The sequence below is a fragment of the Sander vitreus genome, chromosome 9 (genome assembly GCF_031162955.1).
Source record: "Sander vitreus isolate 19-12246 chromosome 9, sanVit1, whole genome shotgun sequence".
Taxonomy (NCBI): domain Eukaryota; kingdom Metazoa; phylum Chordata; class Actinopteri; order Perciformes; family Percidae; genus Sander; species Sander vitreus.
In genome coordinates this window covers 31,360,133-31,385,764 of record NC_135863.1, presented here as the reverse complement: position 1 = coordinate 31,385,764, position 25,632 = coordinate 31,360,133, and the positions used below count along the sequence as shown (strand labels likewise).

Genomic DNA, 25,632 nt, shown 5'->3' with positions numbered 1-25,632 from the left:
TTCATTTAAGATGGATGTCCTTAACTCATCATAATACGGACAATGGCCTATAAAAGAAAATGGGAATCATTCTCAACTCCTCCTAGTTCACATAGTTCGCATAACAGTTTTATCTTCTTGGATGTATGATTGTCTTGATCTGTCAGCCTGCCTCTGCTCGGTCTATGTTTTCTCGGGAAGCACACAGCAGGTCACAAACACCTCCCTCTCTGTGTGTGTGTGTGTGTGTGTGTGTGTGTGTGTGTGTGTGTGTGTGTGTGTGTGTGTGTGTGTGTGTGTGTGTGTGTGTGTAGCGTGCGTAGGCTCCACCACTGGCTCTGATAAACATGTTGACGCCACACAGATACCTGGCCGGCCTATAGGCTATAGTCCCCATCAGGCGCGCTACAGGAGAACGGCATGTACAGATAGGCGACGGCTGCTGCTGTTGCGAGCTGCATACTACAGAGCATCTGTGCCTTTAACTATACGTGTTCAGTGCGCCTCTATCTCAGCCCGCACTCAACTTCCCACAACTCCGACGCGCTCGGCGAGTAGACTAGAGACACCTTAACCGGAGAGGCACTGGCTCACCTTCACAGCTAGACCCATGGAATGATAACTATGGAATACCACTGGATACTGCTGACTGTGTTTTTGCAGTTAACCTTCCATCCAGGTAAGACTGAGCATATTTGCGCTTGATGCGCCAGTTTACGCACGCAGGCAACTTGTTGCTGTTTGGACAACGCAGGGTCGAGCATCTCTGAATGACTTCAGGTGTTTAGCTCCTTTAATTACATAAGGTAAAAGGGACTCTACATTATTGTGAATTGAATTGCTCCACGTGCTCCGGGTCGCCTTCATGATGCATTTCTCTACACTTTTCTTTGTTCTGGGAAGTGGTGCAATGAGATCTGAAGGCTGCTGATAAGACAAACGCGAAGTCACTGAAACCTGATGAGGAAAGTAGATACTTTGGCTGATGATCTGGATGCCAGCGCGCTACTTTAATAATTCATGTTTTAGTCCGAGAACAGAGCGCCATTAACAACAAAAAAGTAATCACACAGTGGAGGTAAAGTAAACTGCTGATATTAATCAGAGCGCGATGCAAAGAGACTATTGTACTCGATGGACGCGACATGTTTATGCGGTTTTGCTCTTCGCCCATAACCGTCGTTATGGAAATATATATTATATCCAACTCCTGATTTCTAGGAAAGATGCAAACTGCCAGCTGGTTTATCCTGAACCAGTTTGCATTCTGCTGTAATTTCTCATTTGTTGGATAAATATTGTCACGTTTTACGGAGTGCTTTAGGACATTTTGGTTTGTTGCTTTTGAAAACACATTGCAGCTATTATGGCCTTCAGAGTGTAGCTGCAGAGGTTAAGGTCCATAAACACCTAATTGTATTTTTTCTGCCTTTTTATTAATCACGCTCTGTTGTTTTTATTCGAGGGTTTTGTTGAAGTGTTGTTTAGTATGTTCTCATGCAGTCAACTCTATTCAAAGGCAGCTTTTTGTTTTTGTTTTTATCTTGTCAGGAAACAAGTTTGGAGTTTACTCAGAGTTTCCTCGCAAATTTATGTAAAGCTGTACTGGAAAGCTACACACACACACACACACACACACACACACACACACACACAAAGCCATCGTTGCTGAAACAAGTAACAAAGAGTGTTGCTGTCAAACTTTGCGATCCTTTTTCGACCATCATCTGTCCTCGCAGATGTTGAATTTTCTGCCTCCATTTCCATTTGATTTGAAAGTATACGATGCGCTCGTGGAAGGCTGTTGATGTCCACGCCATGTCGGTATCATCAGGGAACTTGAATCTTCACGCAGTGTGCGTAAGCTTGCCTGTCATGTGATGCAATAAGTCACCCCATGAAGTTTGCCTGTAAGCCAGTTTATACAGGCGAGAAAAAGCTATAGTAACTTTTCAATGTTTCTTGCGCTTATTCAAATATGATTCAAATAATTAATTATTAATTAATACGGAGAATTGTAGATCCTCTTTTTTTTTTTATCTCGCCCTGCCCTGTTGACAACCAAACCTTTACGGTAAATTCCACAGTTGTCAGCCAAATATTTACGCACAGATGCTCTGTAAACACAGAAGCAATTAGAACTAACAATGATTCATTGCTGTTTGCTGACATGTTACCAAATCACGATGAGCCAGTTACAAGCGTTTCTGTTAACACGCCACCACACCCATTTTTTTTTTTTACGTTTTATGGTAGATCTGTATATAGCCATCGTAGGCCTAAAGACTGTGGGAATGGGAGTGTAATTGATTTCACATTTGAGATTAATTCATTTATTGTATCAAAGGAGGGATGGGAGGATGGATGGATGGATGGAGGGAGCATCTTTGTCAGCAGCACCTTGTTTCGCACTCCTGCTGCAGTCACACAGTCCTGCAGTTTGTCACAGGTGGCTTCAATGGAAAAATCCCCACAATGGTGGTGTTTTCTCAGGGAACATCAACATTACTCATTCGCTTCCCCCACCTGTTTTCAGTTGGTGCAGCAGATTACATCTCTGTCTTTGAAAGCACTCCACAGTTTCTCTTGTCCTCATGCTACACATTCCTTCTTATCTTTCACCATGACTGGTAAACAACAGTACAGGGAGAAATTTGCATGTGGCAGATGTTACTTTCTGAGGACCATGAATGTTAACTTGTTATATAATATCACTTAATTTCCTCTGCCTTATGATTATCTGCTCAGATGTCAAAAGCCTCATGGTTCAGTCCCTGCTGTCATACTAACCCTCTTTACCTGCATTATGATGAAAGTCAAGACTCAGTCTGTCACTTTTCAAATATTCTAAAATTTATAAAAAAGTATAGTCACATACTGCATCGTTAATGTTGGAGCTATAAGAATATCAGAATCGGAATGTTTGGGTTTTTGAAATGATCAAACATAATAATAGTTTTGTTACTGCTGCTTTTACAATTATTACTAATGTAAACACACCTTAAACACAATGGATCCCAACATCGAGCCGGGACGCCCCCGCAGGAGGTCCCAAGATAAATCTGAGGGGTCACAAGATTATTCAAGCTTTATTTTTTTTTGTGCTCCTTACTTGTGAAATACTGCATAGTTTCGACTGTTTATGTCAACTAAACTATGGTTGAACTGCTCACAGCTTGTGTCCACCCTGAGGCTCTAATCCCAGTGCTTAATGGGCCACAAGCCATTATCTGATTGGCACCATTGCTGCTTTAACATAACACCTTTTATTTATATCGTATACAGGTGGTGTTGTTAAGTGTTAACCTGTGTATCGCCAAAAATCTCCCAATCGGTTTGGAAATGAAAGCGGCTGTGGCTCAGGTGGTAGAGCGGTCGCCTACCAATCAAAAGGTTGGTGGTTCAGTACCTGGCCCTACAGTCCCATGTCGAAGTGTCCTTGGGCAAGACACTGAACCCTGAGTTTCCCCTTATGCTGCACCATTGGAGTGTAAATGTGTGCAAATGTATATCTGAGGCGCAGGTGGCAGCCTCGGCCACAGTGTGTGAATGGTTCATGTACTCTGTGAAAGCGCTTTGAGTAGTCGTTAAGACTGGAAAAGCGCTATATAAATACAGTCCTTTTAAATCTCTTGTTTTGAAGTTTGGAGGAGGGGCGATCCTGTTGATTACTTTTGGATCAGGGATTATACATTTAAGCTGTTCAAATGCACATGGATCATGTGGGTCTGTAGGTGTTGACACAACAGTGGTGAGAAAATGACTTCCCTTCTGTAGCATTGCTCTAAACTTTGAGGTTTTTCAAATGGAGCTTGACTGATATCGGATTTTTGAGACCGATCGGATACCGATTTTAGAGTGGAAAAGCTCACCGATCACTGGCATGGCGGCCGATATATTGAGTTTTTGAGCTGGAATGAAGTTAGACTTTTCCTAAGTGGATTGTGCACCGATTTGGCACTGATATGAAAGGTACTCAGAAGGCTGCTTTCTTAGACAAATAACTTTATTAAAGCTATTTCTCAGTATGACTATGATCAGAAGATTGTGGTGTTAGGTGATTTTCGCTCGCAGAAACTGGAGTGAAGATAATGACCTCTTCTGAAGAGTCCGTCATGTTCTTTTAATCCTGCATGTCCTCCTTGGCTACTAGCAACTGTGTGGAGGAGGGGTGGGGGTGGTGCGAGATCACGGAAGGAGTTTTGTTGTCATTACTTAGAATTCGTCATGGGGGAGACAGAAACTACGCACTATAATATTTAACATTGTTATACATTGTCAACCAATTCTAGAAATGAACACTGAGAAAATAAAGAAAAAGAAAAGAATCCCTAAATAAACATCAGTACTGTTCAAGTATCAGTATCAGTCAATTGCTACGTAATGACAACATTTCTAAATCCCCCAAGCATCGTTTTCTGCATTATATGTACTTTAAAAAGTTTTTACATGGGCACACAACATACCGATAGATACAGATATTTCTATGATAAGCCAATATTTTCCGATAAACTCGTCCGACCAATCTATTTTCAAATTATAAAAACTCTTAACTATCTCTCTACCTGAGTGAACATAGAGAAAAGCAATGTGGCCATCATCATGTGTGATGTTTTCCTCCAGAGTGTGGTAAAATGGGACTGCTTTGTAACATATCAGTAACACAATTTGGCTCACCATGATTTTAGTATGTTTGACATGCAGTTGATTTCCCTCTCTATCTCTTTATAGGCAACACCAAGCCCACTATCACCCCCGTCGGCCCCCACCTTGTCGTCCCACTCAACGCACCCTTCGAACTGCTTTGCCAGGGTGAGAAGGAGATGCAGTGGCAGCGGCAGGACCGGCCGAAGGTGCGGGGAGAGAAAAAGAGCGCTGGGATGTCCTCACTGCGCATCCCCAGAGCTCAGCCCGTCCACATGGGCCGCTACATCTGCCTGGAGGAGAGCTCCAAGGAGCAGATCTCCATCTACGTCTATGTGAAAGGTAGCTGGATGGAACCGTAAATGCTTGAGTGTCTTTACCAGGGCTGGGATGATATGCTTTTGTCCCCATTCAATTCTTTCACGATGCATGGGTGCCAATTCAATAAGTATTGCGATTCGATAGTATTGAGTATTGCGATTTCTTTTTCCTTCTTTTACAAAAACAGAAGTTTAATAACACTCTTCTAGAGACAATATATCATGAGGCATTTCTAAAAAAAACTAATTGTTTTCTAAAAAATAATGCTCATCACATGTTAGTCAGTCAGTCTGACATTTACTTCATCTGTACATGACATGGATTTTCTGCATATTCTGCTTCCGCTCTGTTTGGCTGGAAACAGATATGATGTAGTCGCCGTCGGCGGTACTGTATAAACAAAAAATATTTAGGTGAATCATTGGTCATCAATTCCAGGGAAAAGAATCGTCACACCCCTAGTATATATGTATATATGTGTTTGCATGTGTTTGAGACTACATGGTGTTTTTGTGTAAGAGAGAGGAGAACGAGAAGTGAAATCTAGAGCGGTGGAGACAGAGGAAGGGAGCAGTGTGTGTGGGTGGGCTCGCAGAGAAAGGTGTTTGTTACTTTGCCCCGGACAGGTACAGTAGATACTGTAACTGTTTATCGAGTGCATGACTGAGTTTTACTGTATTTTCTTCTCGATGTGACTCCACATCCCCTTGGCACACTGCCATCACTGCAGGCCTATATCATGTGCCTGATCATTCACTCCACAATCCACACATCTACCACTGAAGCACCCAGAAGTTCTTAGATGAGAGGCTCAGATGTAGCATTTTTTTTCTTTTAAGATTTGGATTAGATTCACATGGACAACTACAGCAGAGTCATTGATTTGGCATATCAGGTCTTTGTGCCTGTTAATTCCACAAATTAGAAAAATAAACCAGTTGAATAATACGATTTAAAGTTGTAATCCCTGCGATTTCTGTTCCGGTCGATTTGGCGACACCTGTGGTTACCATGGTAACAGCAAGTGCCATTTAATAAGTCCCAGAATAAGTCAGAAATACAACAGAAGAGCAGCTGGTGTATCTGTTAACAGGGCAGCTAACCAAACTTGTGTTGTTTTAAACAAACATCTGCTGTCAAAAATCACTGTTGTTTTCTTCTTTGGACACATTTTGATAAAAGATTGCGGTCAGTGCTAAGCATGGTGACAGATACAAAAAAACGCTCATAGGGCACTTTTTACACCTATAGTTCAGTAGACTCTGTGTGATTCGTGGGTACAGTTACAACATTGTTGCATTTTTCATTTGGCTCTGTTAGCATTCACACTGCACTTTGTCAAGCAAACCAAACATTGTAAACACATGTCACACAGTCGACATCGGTTGCTCGTGGACAGAATATCCGAGCGAAACTCGCCAACACTTCCCGGTCTTAGAAATAATAGAGCATCACCAAATTTATGCTGTCTTGGGTTTTCAGGTTTGGCTTTGATGTTTTTATCAATCAAATATTTTAGAAGAAGCCGCTGACAAGAATTTGAACTTTTGCTTGTTTTTGTGTGCGTCCACAAGCAACTGTGTTATGCAATCGTCTGACCATATTTCAATGAAAGCTTGCACCTCCTCATTTGACCACGTCTGTCCCCAAGACATTTTTTTTATGCCTGCTACTATCTGACTTAATGTTGATTCCCAGTGCGCGATCAAAGTTTCCACTCACCTTTAACCCACAATGCACAGTTTCTGGGTTCACTTCCTATATATGGCACATTATGCGTTCTATTTAACAGCACAGCAGCCAGCCAATCACAGGGCCCATCACTGTCCGTTATGAAAAAGAGAGTAATTCCTAATAAACATATGGCAAGAAGTCAAATTAATAAAAAATAATGGCGGGAAAATGGATGTTAGCACTGTTACTGTATATTATGGCTGTCGCAAACTAAAGCTTCAACAACTCAGTGTGCAGCCCCACTTACACCTCTAACGCCTCCATTCTTTGGCAGATCCAGACAATCCCTTCAGAAAATCAATGGTGTTCAACATTCTCACTCGAGTGGGAGACAATGCTTCCATCTCCTGCCTGGCAACTGATCCAAGTCTGGACAACCTGCGCTTGGAAACATGTTCCAGTAGAGCTCTGGCATCTGGTCTCCAGTTTACTGCGAGCCTAGAGCAAGGCATCCTCATCCACAACACACAAAAGGCCTACGAAGGTTGCTATGTGTGCACAGGAAGACTCAGGGAAGAGTACGTCCGATCACACGACTACTACCTGACAGTAAGACCAGGTAAAGTGGTGTAAATGCACGTATATGCACAGATGTGCGTTGCTGCGTCAAAAGCACAGGTTGAAAATTCAGTCCTATTTGTTTTTGGTTTCCTTTCAGTCCCCGTTGCTCCTCCTGTGATTGAGATGGCAACCAAAAGAGTGATTCTTACCCGGAATGAGAGTCTCTCCCTCACCTGCAACACCTCTAATGTCAACGGAGAAATCACGCTAAAATGGGTCACGCCGCCTGGCTCGGTGAGACCCTTCTGCCTTTTCATTGCTCTGTACTGTGCCGTTGGTGGAAGATTCGACTAGAAAATACTGCAAATTGAGTGTTGATGGTTGCCTTGTAGGATTTAAACGGGCTTTGATCAGTTCAAACAGATATTTGACTTAAAAGTTTTGGAACCACTAAATATCAGCTGTCCTGGGGATTTATACCCGCCACCAGTGTCATTTTCTGAATCCACTGTAAACTATACTTCATAAATAACCTTTTACGTGAATTTAGGAAATGGCACTCAATCATAACTACCTCCCAGCTGCATTGATTATTGTCTGAAATCTGGTCAAAATTAAGCTGTCTCAACAGCTGGCCTTTATGTGTCCCAAACAAAAACCGGAGCGACAATCATGAAAAAAGTGGCGTTCTAATCCACAAAAACATTACAAATTGAATAATTGTTTTGTGTCTTATTGGTTTCCCTTTACTGAGGGGTTTTGTCCTTGTGTACAGTACCTGCTATCACTGGTTGTTTCTTATCATAAACAAGAGTGAAAGGGGTCAAAGTTCAGCTGTCTAGGCTTCAGGATCTTGGCTGTGTGTGTTCCATGTGGAGTACTGTGTGTATGCGTGTGATCGACAGTGTGTGTGTGTGTGTGTGTGTGTGTGTGTGTGTGTGTGTGTGTGTGTAATGGCATGCAGGCGGTTGTGTGTCTGCGTCTGTGTTTGTGTGCTTGGCATGGGTAGATGGGGTTAATCTCTAGAGATCTCTGGGCGTTGACAGGGTGCCGTCTGGTATCCACAGCAACCAGCAAAGGTTGACGGTGCTTCGCGTATCCTGACGGAGGACTTCACTCATGTGCGCAGCGTCACGTTGCACAACGCAGCGGTCAGACATCAAGACGCTGGGAGGTACCAATGTGAAGCACAGAATGAACGAGGGACCAGCTCGCAGTCAGTGTGGCTCGATGTTTATGGTGAGTATACCAAGACTCCAATACCAAGAAGAGATAATTGCTTTCAGTTAAAGCTGCAGTTGGTCACTTTTTAAGTCGTGAAAAATATGACTCCAATAAATATAGGCAAAATGTTACCTTTGCAAATCCTTGTAACAATATCTCATGTCCTTATTTTTCAGAAAAGGGATTCATTAACTTAACACCCACAATCAACGAAACCATCCAGGTCCGTTCAGGTGAGAGTTTGCCCCTAAATGTTGACATGGAGGCTTATCCAAAGCCTCACACTTTCTCCTGGAGCTTCATGGGCCGCGAGCTCAGGAACACAAGCGACCATGTCATCACCACACACAGCCATGAATACAGGTGAGACTGCACACAAACACACACTTGCTTTAAAGGCACAGACACACAGAGCCGACGGCCAAACGTCGGCAGAAAAGGCAGTTGGGCTGATCAGTCTCCCCAAATTGGTCAAAATAGTGCCTCGAACACACCAAAGCGACGAGACGTAATACGTCTCCATAACAGCAGGTGGCGCTAATCTGTATTGTCGCCCAAAAATGAAAACCGGCAGCTGATTGGACGAACGCGTCACGTGGGTCTGGTTTCTCCGGAAATTCAAAGACAGACTGTCATGGCGGCTTGTTCAGAATACGATCTCATATTGTCCTAAAATAGTTCACTGAAACGTGTTTCTGAAAACATTTTAAGAGAGAAATAGGCCGCGCAGTTGCTGAATCTGTCTTCATTTCAGATCAACAAAGGTCAGTTTGAAAGATTTTTGTCAGATTTTGAGAGACTCTAGTCACGCTCATTCCGCTGCCCGTTCCCGGGTTAGCACTCCACCAATCAGATGGGTGTGCCCGCCCCGCCGATTATATGTGTCAAATCGGCCAAAATGAAGGCCGGCGGCCCCTCGGACGGACGACGGCACAGAACACAACGAACAGACTCAAGTCACTGACCTCGCCAGACTGTCCAACGGCCGTTTGTCGGGTTGGTGTGCCTTAAGTATCCTAGTTTTAACACATAGATGAAAATGTTCATTACCCTCATTCAGTGGAATTTCACACCTTTGGTTTGCCTGCAGATTTAGTGGAGGTACTAGTGTAACAGCTGCACTTGTCACCGCTCCCTGAGAAATACAGCTTTCATTCTAAAGAAAAATGCTCAGGGGTTTTTAGCAAAACAGGAACTGTGAGAATATAAATGGCTTTCAGAGGAAAAGAAACCATGAAATATCTGCAGTATTACCCCTGTGCTGCATATAGAAGTATTACATAATACTATCCAAGGCAGCATGTTCAGCGTAATGCATTTTAGCTCGCACTTCATGGTGTTTGTTCCAAACATTTGTAGAACATGTGAAGAATAGGACATGACCTGTAAGACTTAATTGGATGTGGCCCCTTTAAGCAAAAGGGACACGAGGGAACACAATAATCAATAAGTCCATGTCAACTGTGGGAAAAAGAGATTTCTAAAGTAGCCTCGAGACTACTTGAAAACTGCAAAGCCTTAACATAAGACTGCAAATATCGGAACATTTAGAGTTCTTTCTCTGGCAGCTTTGGCATTTTCTGTTAATGTATTCAAAACCATTTTTACTGATAATTCTTAAACAATGATGACTACATGAATGCTCAAAATGTAATTCTTTTATGATTAGGTACAGCAGTGAGCTGAGGCTGGTGCGACTGAAAATGTCAGAGAGCGGAGTTTACACCTTTCAGGCCTCCAATGGTGACGCTTCAGTAAACCACACGTTCACCATCTTTGTGATCAGTAAGTTGTGTCAAAGAGTATTTTTTCAAAGGTTTTTTGTTCCCTAAAGCCACATAATGAGTCACGTTGCTCCACGCTGCATTAATCTTCAGGAGGTGACATGCGGGAAAAGGTTTCATTGACCTTTTTTCCTTGCGTGAAATGAGACGGCCTTGTTCTCTACCTCACCTCACTCTGTATTTTTCATGACTAGGGTTGCAAAATTCCGGGAATATTCAAAGTTGGAAACTTTCCATAGGAATTAACGTGAATCTATGGGAATTAACGGGAATATATGGGAATTAACGGGAATAAACGGTAATTAATGGGAATAAACTGGATATTTTTAATATTGCTTGTTATAATACTGTTAGTCTATAACAGGGAACTCAAATGTAGTTGAAAAAAACCCATCTTGCAACATAATCTTGGTTAAAACAACCTGATTTAATGCAACTTCAGTTGAATGTCCTCCCTATATTCATCAATGACATGCACACAGTAATCCGCATAGGCAACTACATACTTGCCAACATTTAGTTTTTAAAATACTGGAGTTTTTTTTGTACCCCATTGCTATTAACCTATGTGTATATGGCTTAATTATATAGCCCACTTGTTCTTGATAGGCTGGAAACAATAGACAGCGCTGATGGTTAGCTTAGAACGCATATAACCATAACCATAGTAAATCAAAGGCAGCATGCTAGCTACCTTCATATGTTAAGCTAAAGGTCAATGGTTTGGGCTACTACTTAGCCTATTGCAGGGCTATTGAGGATAACTCACTATAATCATCTCAACATAGACAATCATTTCTCTTTTTTTATTGCAGTATTTGCACATTAACATTGTACATTTCATATTTTATATATTATTACTGTATATTTGTTTTTATTATATATGTTAAAAGTCTGGATAATATATGTTGTTTGTATATGTTGTTTGTATACCTGGAGTGGTAACAAAAATAATTTCCCCCTGGGATTATTAAAGTATTTCTGATTCTGATTCTGATTCTCAACATTTGCTTGAATGAAACTTTTGGGGAGGGGGAGGGGGCATACGGAATATGTTTATTTTATTTAACGTTCATGTGTTTTTGTTGTTCAATGAAAGAATATTAAAGTTCTACTGACAAATAACTCAACATTTGTATTCACTGTATATGCCTGCTTATTACAAAACAAAATGTTTATATTTATGTTTGAATAAGATGGAGTTTGTATGAATTACCCAACATTTCCAGTTCATTCTCGTGAATTCCCATTAATTCCCATGATTTCCCATTAATTCCCATGAAAGTTTCCAAATTGGAATGTTTCCAAAATTCCCCAGCTTAACATTCCTTCTTTCCGCCCCTTTTTAACCCTATTCATGACTCACTAAGGTTCAACACAGTAAAATAAAAATAAAAGAAACTCTCTCCAGCTTGTTATTTATCTCTGACCTGACATATTGTGACATCAACTTGTGTTTGTTAGGTAAACCTGAGATTGTCTCTCGTGAGGGCCCAGTGGATGGACAGGTACGCTGTGTGGCAGAGGGGTTCCCCGCCCCGCAGATCACCTGGTACTACTGTGAGCAGCCCTATGCCAGGTGACAGTTATAAAGGCTATGAAATCCCTATTTCTCAATCAGCTTCTTATTCTATCAGTAGCAGGGTTTCCATTCAATTGTCAAGGGAATTTTAAGCAAACTTTTAAATGTTAGAATTTGAGTGAGAAAACAAGTAGATAATGTGCTTTCTTCCAATCATTTCTAATTGTAAAAGAAATAAATAGGCTAATCAAAGCAAAATGCAAAGGCAGAATACTCTGGGATTGTGCAATTAGTGCACTGAACTTTAGAACTACAGCCTAATGTAATTACATGGATTGGACACTGATATTAGGCAGAGCAGTCATGAAGCTGACTAAACAAAAGAAAAACTGCCAAACCAAAACCAAAAACAGCATGTGCTATCTAGCGAACAAAATGCTCTAAAATAATCCAATTATTGTTATATTATTTTCTGATTGCTAACAGATGTCATGGCTTTAGCGTTGGCAATGCGGCCTGCCTGTAGATACAAGATGTATTTTTCAGTGACACTCTATCGCTGAACCCATTCTTTGCAAAGCACCCACCCACCATTTCATGACATGTCTGAAAGGTCACACTAAAGACACATTGGATCGAGTCAGGAATGATGATCACGGTGGAATGTGGGATTGTGGGATTTGACGGGGCTGACTTGTGATTGGTTGAGTGATAAGTTGCCGCTCATGTGACAGGAGATTGGAAAGAGTTGACTTGTGATTGGTAGGGGCCCGGGACGTGTGCCTGAATGGATGCGGCTTATTTCGTGTCACACATAAAGTGTGTGGAAGGAAGAGCACCTGGTTGCTATAGCAACACCAATCCCAAATAGCACAGGCAGTGAATCATAAGTGATTATCCAAACTTTATCCTGTCATTTTTCAATTATAATCAAATCCACTTAATAGTCATTACGTACAGGCACACAAATGTCTTCAGTGGAAGAAGTATTCAGATCCTTTACTTAAGTAAAAGTACAAATACCACACTGTCAGAATACACTGTTAGAAGTAAAGGTCCTGCATTGAAAATGTTACTTAAGTAAAAGTATGGAAGTATCATCAGGAAAATGTACTTAAAGTATTAAAAATAAAAGTACTGAATGCTGAAAAAAATCCTCACATTTTAGAAACTGTAAACAATCAAAACACTTCTGTCAATCAACTAAGTGTTTAATGGTCTAAGCTGGACTTGTAGGCCTGTGTATTGTTGGGTAGTTTCATTTATAATAAAACATAGCATTTTATAAACTATATGTGTTTTGTGTGCAAACATCCTAATTTGTAACGCAACTAGTAACTAAAACTGTCAGATGAATGTAGTGGAGTAAAAAGTACAATATTTCTCTCTGAAATGTAGCGTAGCAGAAGTAGAAAGTGGCATGTAAAGTATCACTTGAGTACAGTACTTGAGTAAATGTACTTAGTTACATTCCACCACAGTCAAATGTACAGAAAGAGAAAGCAATGTGACCTAAATGAGTCTTTGACCAGAGAGCACATGAAGTAGATAACAGCTGCTTTTTTTATGGTGAGGTGATGTGAAATATGGATCCCTGGGTAATTATTTACACATTTCACCCATGAGGAATTTCCCGATTTTATTATGACTTCTGGTGAACATCTTTCTGTGGTTCTGCATGTTGTGCAAAGTTTGTATATCACAAAAGTGTTTTCAAGACTCAGAAAGAAAACAAGAATGTGTGTTTTGCAGAGACTTAGGGGAGAGATGCCTGCATGAGAGAATGAGGAATAGCTCAGTGATCCCTTAAGCGCATTGTAAACAATGTATAATCATCTGCCTTCAGGTGCTCCCAACAGGTGAATGCCACCCAGGAGGAGCACAATGTCATCACCGTCACCCTGTTCAGCCCTCTGTTTGGGAAGACGGAGGTCGAAAGTCGAGTGAACGTAAGCAGAGGACGGTTCAGTACTCTGGAATGTGTGGCTACGGTGGAGGGAGAGCAGGCCTACACACTCTTTTCTATCAGCGGTGAGTTGACCTCAGGTATATGCATGCTAGCGTAAACAAACCAAGGGGCCATGTGCTTTTAAAGGGGGCGCCTGTCAGTCTCATGTTTTGTTGCTGATGTGATGTAATCCTCTGCATGTCCTCACCTTCAGATTAGAATTAAGTGCAGAGTCAACAGCACAAGAGAGGACATACAGACATGAACATCTCCTCTTTTCAGGTTGCAAATCTTGATCCACCTGTTAGTTTTATTAAAACTTACTGACTCCCTGCCCTCCCCTGTGCACTAAAAAAAAACTAAAGATATTTTAGCAGATCTGTAAACCCCACATGGGATTTAACCCTCTACTCAGAGTATTTACTACAAACATGATTGTGGCAAGGATTAACCCATAAATGTAGTCTCACAACTAGAGGTTGGTCTTTTATAATCTGTTAGGTAAACATAAGCAAAATGCGATAAGAACATTATCACTTACACATAGGAATTAGCTTTAGTCCATTGTTTATTTTGTCTCCAAATCTGCTCTGTTATAACGGCTTCCCCATCTGCCATACAATTTCCCTCAAAGTGGTGCGAGTGCAGGAACTGAAAGTACAGCAAAGTTGCCCCTGCCTGAGCCTGGAGACCCAGGTTTATGCAGGATACGGGGGGGGGGGGGGGGGGGGATAACTGTAGCTACAGCGGGTATGTGGGAGAGCATTATGAGGTTAGGACAGTGTTTGTGGCCAGGCAGGACAGGCCTTTGGGAGCGTGTGCCCAAGACTTTTATGCTTCACCGAGTAACAGCAGACCAGGCGGAGGCGCTGAGAGTGTGGAGCGCAGTGGGAGTCCTGGCGGTGCTGGGCGTTCTGGGGCTGTGGGAGGCTTGGAGGTGTCAGTGTGAGCTGCAGCAGAGAATACACAAAGCTTTAGCAACTACTGACAGGTTTACAGCGGATTAGTTCCTGCAGACTCTGCATTCTCAGATTTGAAGTGGAGAGAAAGCTTCTTATCTCTAAAGAGCTTATTACACCGCACTGTACAGAGGAGCAAAACAATAAGGGATCACAAACAGCCAGACACAAAGGAACAGAACACTGATAACATAGAATTACTCACAGCCACAGCTATAGAACACTACAGTATGTTCACATATATAATTTGATTAGTTCGCTGTGATTTGACCAAAGTGAGCTTCACTGTGACTTAGCCTTCTCTGGCTTACCTTAATGCCCCATTTGCAATGTCATTTAGAGTGTGAAGATGGTAAACCATTGAAAGAGTCACTGATTGACTCTATTGCCACTGCTCTTGAATCTAACATTATCATTTCTGTCTCCCTGCAGAGAGAACTGTTCCCCATGATCTGTTCACCCCTCTGCTAATTGGCTCTGTATCAGCAGCATGCATCCTCTGCCTCGTCCTTATAATGCTGTTCTACAAGTACATGCAGGTAAGACAGTTCTGCACTTATCCAGCATGGCACACACTCTTCTGTCACATTATGAGTCATAGCAAGCCAAGCAAAAGAGTAAAGCATGTTGAAATAGCTTATGGTAATTGATGTTTTTGTTTTTATTCATACCAGAAACCCAAATATCAGATTCAGTGGAAAGTTATCGAGGGCATCCATGGAAACAACTATGTGTACATTGACCCCACCCAGCTACCGTACGATCACCAGTGGGAGTTCCCTCGAAACAACTTGCGTTTTGGTGAGTGTCCTGTACTCCTTTATTGAAAATGATCTGTGGCGTGTCTAAGCCTCATTAATTCCATTAATCTTTAAGTCATTTCTGACACTGAAGTGTACATCCTGGTTTTCATGTCATGGGTGTAAATCATCGTAGGAGCATAATAATGTTGAGATAAATGATGGTGTGTGTCTGAGACTATTACACTAATAGTCTAATAGTCATAAAAACCTGAAGTGCAGACCGCATGACATCACCGCTGCCAGCCTCAGGCTACTTCATGCAGATTGTCAAACACTCTTGTTTTCTGTGTATATGGATGCCATGTCTGTTTCAGCTATGTTTGTGGTCACTAACCAGTTCCACAGCTGATTAAAGATGAAACCCAACTCCCTCAATGCAAACATAATATTGTTGACATATTCTGGGTGTTGTTTTGAGCAAACCTCCTTAAACAGGATCCTGCGTGTCCTGGTGCCTATGTATACAGCCCGGGGGCTAAAAACTGGTGTTGTCCTAGGAACGCTGGCATGGGGCCAGTTTGTGGGAGGGAAACAGGATGGGGAATAACAGTATTGTGTCTGTCTTCTTGTCTTCAGGGAAGACACTGGGATCTGGTGCATTTGGGAAAGTGGTGGAAGCCACTGCATATGGACTCTCCGAAGCAGATTCAGTCATGACGGTGGCTGTGAAAATGCTCAAAAGTAAGCACTGTCAACACACCTGCAAATAAAATGGGACGAGCACAGCGTGGCTATTTTAACCCTCTGAGGTCTTAAAGGCAATTTCACATATCTTTTTAAATTTATCTTTTTAAGATATTTGCATAAAACTGACCCCAATGTGTTTCATATCAAAATGTTCAGAACAAACTCAGCTTTATGCATAGTGACGCCCACATGTTTTTCTATTGCAATGTGTAAAGAGATAATTTGGCGCTAAAGCTGAAACGTTGATGTTCGCTTTTTGAAATTCCTAAAATCTCTTTTTGAAAACAAACCTTAACTGATGATTTGTTGTATGAATTGTTTCGGTGCTTGAAATGAGTTTACCAAAGTCCATAAGCAGAGCGTCTTTCGTCCTCAGAGGGTTAACTATGGGACAAATGTGCACGGTAGCTGTGCGCTTTTATAAAGTAGTGATGATTAAATAACTTTCCTGCAGGTGTTTGGGTATTTTAATGTAGTGGCTTGAACACAGCTGCCAAATCAACATTTACTGTAACAGCCACTTTTAATAAAAATTTTCCTCCTGCAACAACCACTTTCTTTTATTCCTGCACATTACTGTATATGTACTATGTATTAGTCATCCTAGTTCAACTTCACCTGAGTTTACTCCCAATCCTTTTGATTCTGATACTGATTATGTTCCAATTTCTTTTCTTTTTTTTTCCCACAGCAAGCGCTCATGCCACAGAGAAAGAGGCGCTGATGTCAGAGCTGAAAGTTCTCAGTTACTTGGGAAACCACATGAATATTGTCAACCTGCTGGGAGCCTGCACTGTTGGAGGTGCGGCAGCCATGTTGTCGTGTAGTATTATTTAAGACTGCGGAGTGAAAATGGAAATTTGAGAGATTGTTGACAGAATTTAGGGGACAAATTTCATTGTGATTCTTGCTAATCAGTCAAAGTCATGTATCTTGAAAGATCATCAACATGAGGCATGTTTTCTTGATCTGCAGGCCCTACACTAGTGATCACAGAGTATTGCTGCTTTGGAGACCTCCTTAACTTTCTACGCAGAAAGAGGGAATCCTTCATCTGCTATAAGCTCGAAGAAGACTGCTACTACCGCAACGTCATGCCGCAGAGAGGGTCAGCTTCTTTTTTATTTTATTTTATTTCAGGTTGATTTATCAGGGGCATTGCACACTAATAATACATACAACCAAAATGTGCCAGAATTAGAATTAGAGATTAATTATTTTACATCTGCTGTCCCTGGACTGGTGGTAAGAGGTCACCTTAACAAAAAAAGATATAACGATTAAGCTATCAATAATACACACAGATTTGGCCCTATACAATAAAAGTTGATTATACTAATGCTAAAAGACGATAACATAGAAGCAAGAACAGTTGGTTAAGATCAACACACATATACACACAGCTTAACTGTCAGACCAGATAACAAACAAGGCACAATAGCATAGACATTGTGTATAAAGAGCGGTATATTGTGTGTAAGAGAAAAGCGTACTAAAGAGTAAAAGAGTACTAGTATTTACTATCCAGAACGTGCGTAGGAGGAGGGTATTTGGACAGCAGCGTGCCTATGTGTGGCTTTGCTCAGCTGAGACCAGACTGCTCCTTTCCTCTTCACAGTGGCAGCTTGAACGGCTACATGTCCATGAGGCCTTCTGCTGCCGGCAACCTGCCGTTCAGCTCATCATCGGAGAAGAGACACTCACTACGCAAAGGCAAGCCAGGCAGCCATTCATCCAGTCTTAAAATACACAAAAAGGCAGTTAAAGTAAAATGATCTCCGTCGTGTGTGTCCTCTCAGGTGACTCCTACGTGGAAGCAGATGTGGAGAGTGAGATGTTCGACGAGGATGGTCTGTCTCTAGACACCGAAGACCTTCTCAGCTTCTCACACCAAGTGGCCAAAGGCATGGAGTTCTTAGCCGCCAAAAATGTGAGCATCAAATAGCACACTATCATACTTGCTTTTTGGATGACCTCTGATGTGAATTCTACAAAGTATCTGACAGATCATGGATCAACTTTCCACAGCTAGTAAACAGATCTAAAACGCATGTTGGAGCATGCTGCTAAAAGATTTATTAGCTGTGGAGGCAAGATACTGTGGCCAGTAAGCTCATGTATCAGTGTCAGTGGTTGTGTGTTACACATCCAAGTGTGGAAATTCAGTACCAAACTGCGTGTGAAAAAGCACTTTATCCATGCCTAATTGATTGGTCATGTATATGACATGTATCATTAGATATTAAAGATAGTGGTGCATCTGTTTTTCAGTGTATCCACAGAGACCTGGCTGCCAGAAATATCCTCCTGACTCAAGGAAGAGTAGCGAAGATCTGTGACTTTGGCCTGGCCCGAGACATCAACACGGACTCCAACTATGTCGTCAAAGGCAACGTAAGTCTGCACTTAAGATTCGACACTTTGGAATTTGAAATGAGATGGATACAGGATACATCCATCATAAAAGTCCCCCTTCAATGTGTCATTGTTATCTTAAAGTAAACCCTGTGCTTCAGTGTCCTAGTTTAAAACAGATTGGTGGGCCCCTGCTAGTCCATCATGTCTTTCCTTGAGCTACAGTGTAAACCAACTTCGTCTTGTTGCAGTTTACTTAGTCTATAGCGACGATGATTCATTTACTGGAGTGTTCCGCAGCCACCAGAAGATGTGCCGGATCTCCCTCATTTTGGGCCGGATGTCCGTCACCTTCTAAACCGGTGGATTTATGAGGACTATGGTTAAAGCTATAGTGCGTAGTTTCTGTCACCCCTATGAGGAATTCTAAGTAATGACAACAACACTGTCGTTGCGTCCACATGATACAAGCCTTCACACTGGGAATTAATTCTCAGAAGGAGAAGCAGTTAGAAGATGGCTGTGTCTCATGTGATGTTGTTATTTGTACATGCTGTGACTATACAAATCACATGTAAATATGAAAATGAGAGATGAGAAGGGTATGTATGGACTTATCTGACTCTGGGGGATACGGTGAATAAGCTAAAGTCCCAATAAGTCGGCGTGTTCCTTTAACTGCTCCTCAGATCTCTGCAGGGTAAATCCAGACAGCTAGCTAGACTATCTGTCCAATCTGAGTTTTCTGTTGCACGACTAAAACTACTTTTGAACGTACACGTTCCACCAAAACAAGTTCCTTCCAGAGGCTGATTTGCAGAGACACCGTCATTGCATCTGGGGCTTAGCGCCGCCCAAGACAATTGTGATTGGTTTAAAGAAATGCCGATAAATCAGAGCACCTTTTTTTCCCATCCCGGAATGCTGTGTAGACTAACCAGACCCTCTTTCACAGCGCTGTGGAGGAAGGTCTGGCAATGCGGAACTACAGTTTACTAGACTGACAACGTCAGTTACGTAAGCATAATTAGATACTGTGGCAATGATATATTTGTTATGTAACTTCAGCTATGTACATGAAGTATTGTACGTAAGGTAATTTATATAGGTACTTTAAAATAAGTCAATGTTCACTTTTGGTTTCACACGGGACACAAACAGCAATTTCCTGGGTCCACAAGACCGCGACCTCCTTCTTACGCAGACTTTTTTTTCTTCCCATAGTGCTTAATGTATGAAAATGATGTGCCACCACCACGAAATGCAGAGCTCATGGTCATTTCACGTATTTCTGTGAGATCAGGCTGGTTCCGACCAAGCGGAAACCTGTGCCAAAAACTACAGTTCCTCGAATGGCCACTTAAGGCTGGCTCCAAAAGGGAGTCAATCCCCATAGACACCATGTTAAAATGCCCAACTTTAAAGCAGATTTAGTTAGATTTAATTTATAACCCATTTAAATTATATCCAGGCTTAAGCCTAATTTAAGTTTGCATAATAAGGGAATGCATTTTTATATAGCACTTTTAAGTTCAATATATCGTTTGGCCTTATATAACTGTTATTGTTGGCAGCACAGCTTGTGACGCTACATTGTCTTTAAACTAGCTTGTAGTTAGACGTCACACACAGACTTTGTAATGGATTTATAACCCAATCCAGAGGTATGAAGGTATATGTACCTGCAGCTGTCTTTGCATTTTTCAGTATTTTAGATCCTCAGGCGAACACTGTGTGCATATCTGGTATTTGGTGATTCTGTCCATTTAGCGGTCCTCACTCACAATAATTATAGACCTGAACCACGGTAAAGAAAAAAAGAAAGGAAACAAAAAACTGGGGAAAGGTTTCAATGAATGAGTTCAACTTTCCATCTACTCACAGAGTGTTCTTTTTTTGTTTAGGCTCGTCTGCCAGTGAAATGGATGTCTCCAGAAAGTATCTTTGAGTGTGTGTATACATTTGAGAGTGACGTCTGGTCCTATGGCATCTTGCTTTGGGAAATCTTCTCACTAGGTAAGTCTATCCATCCGTTGTGTGTGTTTGTCTGGCTGTCTGTGTGTTTTCGGAGGCACACAATGTAACTGAATCTCCCCACTGAACGTAGGAAACAGTCCTTATCCGGGTATGCCAGTGGACGCCAAGTTCTACAAACTGATAAAAGAAGGATACAGAATGGATGCTCCAGAGTTTGCACCCAGTGAAATGTGAGTTGTTGTTGCAATGAAATATGAGTTAAAGGTGTCGAAGTGAAATGTGTGCTTTAAAGGAATCATAGGGGAGATGGTGTGAAATGGTAGATGGAGGTGGTGAGACTATAAAAGAATGCAATGTGGGGGATTTGAATAGCAGTCGGCTCTCATCCTGTTGCATTTGGCTATCCACAAGCATAACTAAAACTCTTAGATGGAACTGGGGACAGAAAACAAAATACAAACAAAAAAGAAAGCGGATGTAATAACTGCAGAGAAATAAAAGTGTTTGTGTGTTTCTATGCTGCTGTGCAGGTATCAGGTTATGAGGTCCTGCTGGGATGCTGACCCTTTCAACAGACCCCCCTTCAGGAAGGTCGTGGAAAGGATCGAACAACGGCTATCAGATGCCACTAAACATGTAGGTTGCACCCCTTTGACCTTCTTTACTCTCACTATAAATATTTCAACATTCCATTCCTTAAAAATAATGAAAAAAAACATAGAAAATGTTCAGAAATATTAGGCAACATGAATCAAAGCATTGTCCTCTATGCTAAACGCTGAACCCAGACTAATGGACACTAGGTTTATTTCAAGCTGAAATGCTGAAAAAAAGTTTATTTGAATTTTTTTATTCTTATATATTTTTATGTAAATGTACACAGCTAGGCCTCGTAGCTACGTGTGTGATTGTAAGACACATCAGTTCTCGTTTTTTTTTAAAACACCTCCGAAATGTTTGTACATGATTAGCTAAAGGTCAGGGCAGCCTGCCCACCAATGCTGTTTCAACAGGTGAGGGGGAGAGAAAAAGTCACTGCAAACGTCAAAAATGCCTGGAGCACATTGGACAACGCCTAGGTGCTACAGGAGCTGTTAAATCTAAACAAAACTGTCATCACATACAAAGCTTTATGTTACATTTATTACTTTATATTTATTAATCAGAGCATTCACAATAATCACTCAAAATCAGCAGAGGGAGACGCATGGAAACAGCTGTTAACGCAGCTCTCTCTCTCTCTCTCGCTCTCTCTCTCTCTCTCTCTCTCTCTCTCTCTCTCTCTCTCTCTCTTTCTCTCTCTCGCTTCCCTTCTGTCTGTGGATGAAATGAAATTAAAGCAAGCCAAAAGTTCTATTCATAACCACAAAATTGACTTCCCTTAGGTGCTTCATTGCTCTGAGTTGACATTTATACAACGCTAAGCATTTAGTGCGAAAAATGTGAGACGCTTAGCTGTGGGGCTTACAGTAATCCTGTGCCAAAATATTCTGTATTTATTTTTTACTACGCTATTGATCTGCATGATGAGAATACTGAAACAATATAAAATATCGAATGATGTTCCCTTTTCTCTCCGTTTTCTCTCTTCCACGTCTTCCGTATCTTCAGATTTATCTGAACTTCAGCTCCAAGCTTCCTGTGACGCCCAGAGCCAGGGGGGGACCCAGTCCTCAGAGCGCTCCATTTCACCGTCTCAACTCAGCCAGCAGTAACAGCGGACCAACCCAGTCCTTACTGCTCCAGCACGAGGTCTTCCTCGAGGGGACAACCCTCAGAGCCCAACGGGTGTAAGGACTCACCCAACCAGTTGGGCTGCCTCAGAAAGTGCCTCTAATGTTCCGCCACAAACTACCCAACCACTACACCCGCCAACCTCCCCGGTACTGGCAGTACGTGTTGCAGACAAATGGTAATTGCCATCTATTACCAAAAACAACAAAGGAGGAATGGCTTTTATCATTGTTTTTTCTACTATTGCCTACTGATTACAGGGAGGACAGTTGGACTAAAGCTCCCCTGTTCATAGCAAAAACTTTTAAGGCTCCGGGCGAGGGTGTAGGGACATCAAACGTAACTCTAAAACTAAGTACATTATTACACTGTTATCGGTTTTGGTATTTTTCCTTCTTTTTTTGTGTGTGACATTTTGGCTACACATTTCATAAAAGGTTGTTTTGTTTCTTTCTATCTATTGGAGTTTTTTTTCTGTTCTGTGGTTTTTCTGTCATGGATATTTATGTTGCGTATTTTTTTTTTTTCTTTTGTTTGTTGGCGGTTGCAATTGTTTGGAGGAAAAGCACTTGAGGCACTTGAACTTCACGTCATTACACACACCACATAATGCAGCTTTCGTTTCTTTCTTTTTTTACTCTTTTTATTGTCAGTATTATTTTCAACTGTTCCGATCTACGTTGTCACGAATGAGATACTTTCTGGGGCCAATTTAAATGTAGATATGGAGAGTGGTATATAAGCTATTAGACAGCATGGTCGGTCATGCTTAGGGTCCGTAAGTGCTTCAAGTCGATAAGGAAATACATTTTTGCCCTTTTAATGTTGATGTCACCACTACAGAACTGTCTTTACTAGATCTGTTACCACGTGACATGGGTCAGCCCACGATTACACACACACAGTTGTCTTCAGAGATATGGTTCAGACATGGTACGCTAGCTTTTCATTTATGTGCTTGTTGACTGTAATGTATATGTGTACATATCTGCAGGTAATGATATTAGACATTGCTATACGATGCGATGGGAAGTTAAACATTTGACAAAGAAGACATTCTGAGAAGCCTTGGCATTCGTCTTAGCTTTGTTAAGCATGTGATGCAGGTGTATAGTTTGACTTTTTGACACCTGGACTGCTGGAAAGTTCTCTTGTAAATAACTGTTTGGGTTTATATGGTTTGCTCTACTGTCACATCCAGTGTATGGTCTTTGTTTACAAGCAGGAGACAGGTACTGCCATTTCTGACATGTGTTTTCTCTGCTTTTTCTTCCACTTCATGAAGGACCAGGAAACGGGAACCTTTGTGTTTTGCAATCGGTGTGTGTAGTTCCCTATTTTACAGTATTAGGGCTGCACCTTGCTAATTATTTTCATCATCGATTAACCTGTCGATTATTTTTTCGATTAATCGATTAGTTGTTTGGTCTATAAAAGGTCAGAAAGGGTTGAAAAATGTTGCTCGGTATTCCCAAAGCCCAAGATTTTTTTGTCTTCTTCTGTTTTGTCCACCACTTCCAAAGATATCATTTCACTGTCCCAGAGGAGAGAAGGAACTAGAAAAAAAATCACATTTAAGAAGCTGCAATCAGAGATTTTTGAAAATTACTCAAACCAATTAATCAATTATCACAAAAGTTGCCGATTAATGTAATAGTTGAAAACGAATTGATTCATCTTTGCAGCTATACACAGTATACATCATAGCTAAAGTCAGGGTGATGGGCATGTGAAATGCCATTAAGTGGACTCTGCAATGTTCCCTGCGAGTGGCGACAAGCTAGTCAGTCATCAAGGCTCTCTGTTCAGACGTCGCCGCTGGGTAGTACAGCGCTCTGTTTCAGTGTGTGGGTCATCTCATTGTTCTCTGACCAGTAGCTGGTTTCCCAGCAGTCCTTCTCTTCTTTGTATCCAGCTGTTTCCTCCATCAGAAGTGGGACTTTCAGCACCTCTCAGCCAGTAGTCTGTATCAGCCCAGACCATTATAATTCCCCTCTTCCTACTGGTGGAGGTTGTTGTGAAGAGCACCTGTGTGTGTGTGTGTGTGTGTGTGTGTGTGTGTGTGTGTGTGTGTGTGTGTGTGTGTGTGTGTGTGTGTGTGTGTGTGTGTGTGTGTGTGTGTTTGCGGGTGTCTACTTGTCTTTGTGTGCATGCCTGTATGATAGCAGAATTCAAAGAATGATATATCTTATATGAGTATCAAGAGGTGCCACTATTAAATATTCATCAAGTCCTTTAGGCTACTGAAACCCCACAGTCTTACTGCTCTGTCTTTTTGTAAATATGATTGTGCGTTTATTGTAAAGTAATGTTGATGCTTTTGAGGTTTATCTCAGTGACGATGTGGTACATTGATGCAGAATTTTCTTATGCTGTATTTTCTTATGTGTGCAGATTTCGAACAGTAGGTCCAACTGGAGAAAAAAAAAAAAGCTGCTTGTGTCTCTGTCACCATGGTAACTTAAACGGAAGAGATTCACTTTGGCTAATGTTATTTTGGCTGTTTCATCATTTCAATCAGTTATGGCAGTTCACTTGGTAACTGCCTCAGCAAAACAGACTAAACTGCTCCCATTGGTCATATCTGATCACCAATATTCACCGACATTAGTGAAATTTACAACCAGGAATGAGATGTTTCAGAATAATAGAGATTATTTTTCATTTATTGCTCCCCTAAGAGTTCTCCCTGCATTTTGCTACATATTTATTGAACCTGAGGCTTTAGTGTTACTGTGTAATTTTGATGTGTTGCTAATACATGTGTCAATGTAAATAAAATTGTGTATAATGAATTCCCAATGAAACTGTTTTGGTCCCTTTTTACAGTCTTGCACACAATCACACGTGCAGTTTTTTTTCGATTGCTAAACGACAGTGGTCACAATGATATTTTTTTTAATTTTATACCATACCAGTTTTATATGTAAACAAGAAGGAATGAAAATCAGCAGTTTGCTTTACTGTAACACACTGCCATTCTGTGCAGCTACTGGAAATGCATGGAAATCTTCTCATGGCTGACATATTATTCCAAGTGCAGTGTGTGTGTGTGTGTGTGTGTGTGTGTGTGTGTGTGTGTGTGTGTGTGTGTGTGTGGTGTGTGTGTGTGTGTGTGTGTGTGTGTGTGTGTGTGTGTGTGTGTGTGTGTCAGTTTGTCCCCTGAGGCGGTTGTCATAAGTAATTCAGATCCTCTCTGCTTTACTGTGAAATGGGGGTTCAAATGCTTGTGTAAAATACAGTAATGGATGACAAACTATCCATCCATCCATCCATCCATACACACAAACTATCTGATTTATTTTAACCAGTCTTCCAGCTCTACTCATAATCCTTTGGCTGAAGCCCAGAAAGGGACATCTGGTCGTGAGGGGAAAGCTCAGCACGGAGAGCAGACAAGCCGGGTGCACAAATTTGCGTGGGCAGAGTCCATTGTTTCACGATCTAACTGATAAGAGAC

At 41.5% G+C, this 25,632-nt stretch overlaps 1 protein-coding gene across 2 annotated transcripts; it reads left to right on the top strand.

The window, feature by feature from the left end:
• Positions 1 to 293: 293 nt before the first annotated feature.
• On the top strand, positions 294 to 24,967 carry kita (KIT proto-oncogene, receptor tyrosine kinase a). 2 transcript variants are annotated; one of them, XM_078259714.1, is made up of 21 exons: positions 294 to 658; positions 4,711 to 4,965; positions 6,953 to 7,237; positions 7,337 to 7,473; positions 8,247 to 8,418; positions 8,580 to 8,766; positions 10,073 to 10,188; positions 11,652 to 11,766; positions 13,556 to 13,740; positions 15,049 to 15,155; positions 15,291 to 15,417; positions 15,996 to 16,100; positions 16,798 to 16,908; positions 17,082 to 17,214; positions 17,725 to 17,819; positions 17,906 to 18,036; positions 18,378 to 18,500; positions 20,366 to 20,477; positions 20,569 to 20,668; positions 20,969 to 21,074; positions 22,050 to 24,967. In XM_078259714.1, the coding sequence occupies exons 1-21, from the start codon at positions 595 to 597 to the stop codon at positions 22,230 to 22,232; spliced, it is 2,949 nt and encodes a 982-aa protein (XP_078115840.1). In that variant the 5' UTR covers positions 294 to 594; the 3' UTR covers positions 22,233 to 24,967. The 2 variants fall into 2 exon arrangements, with proteins under 2 accessions (XP_078115840.1, XP_078115839.1); XM_078259713.1 differs by having other exon boundaries at positions 8,226 to 8,418.
• The last annotated feature ends 665 nt before the right edge of the window (positions 24,968 to 25,632 follow it).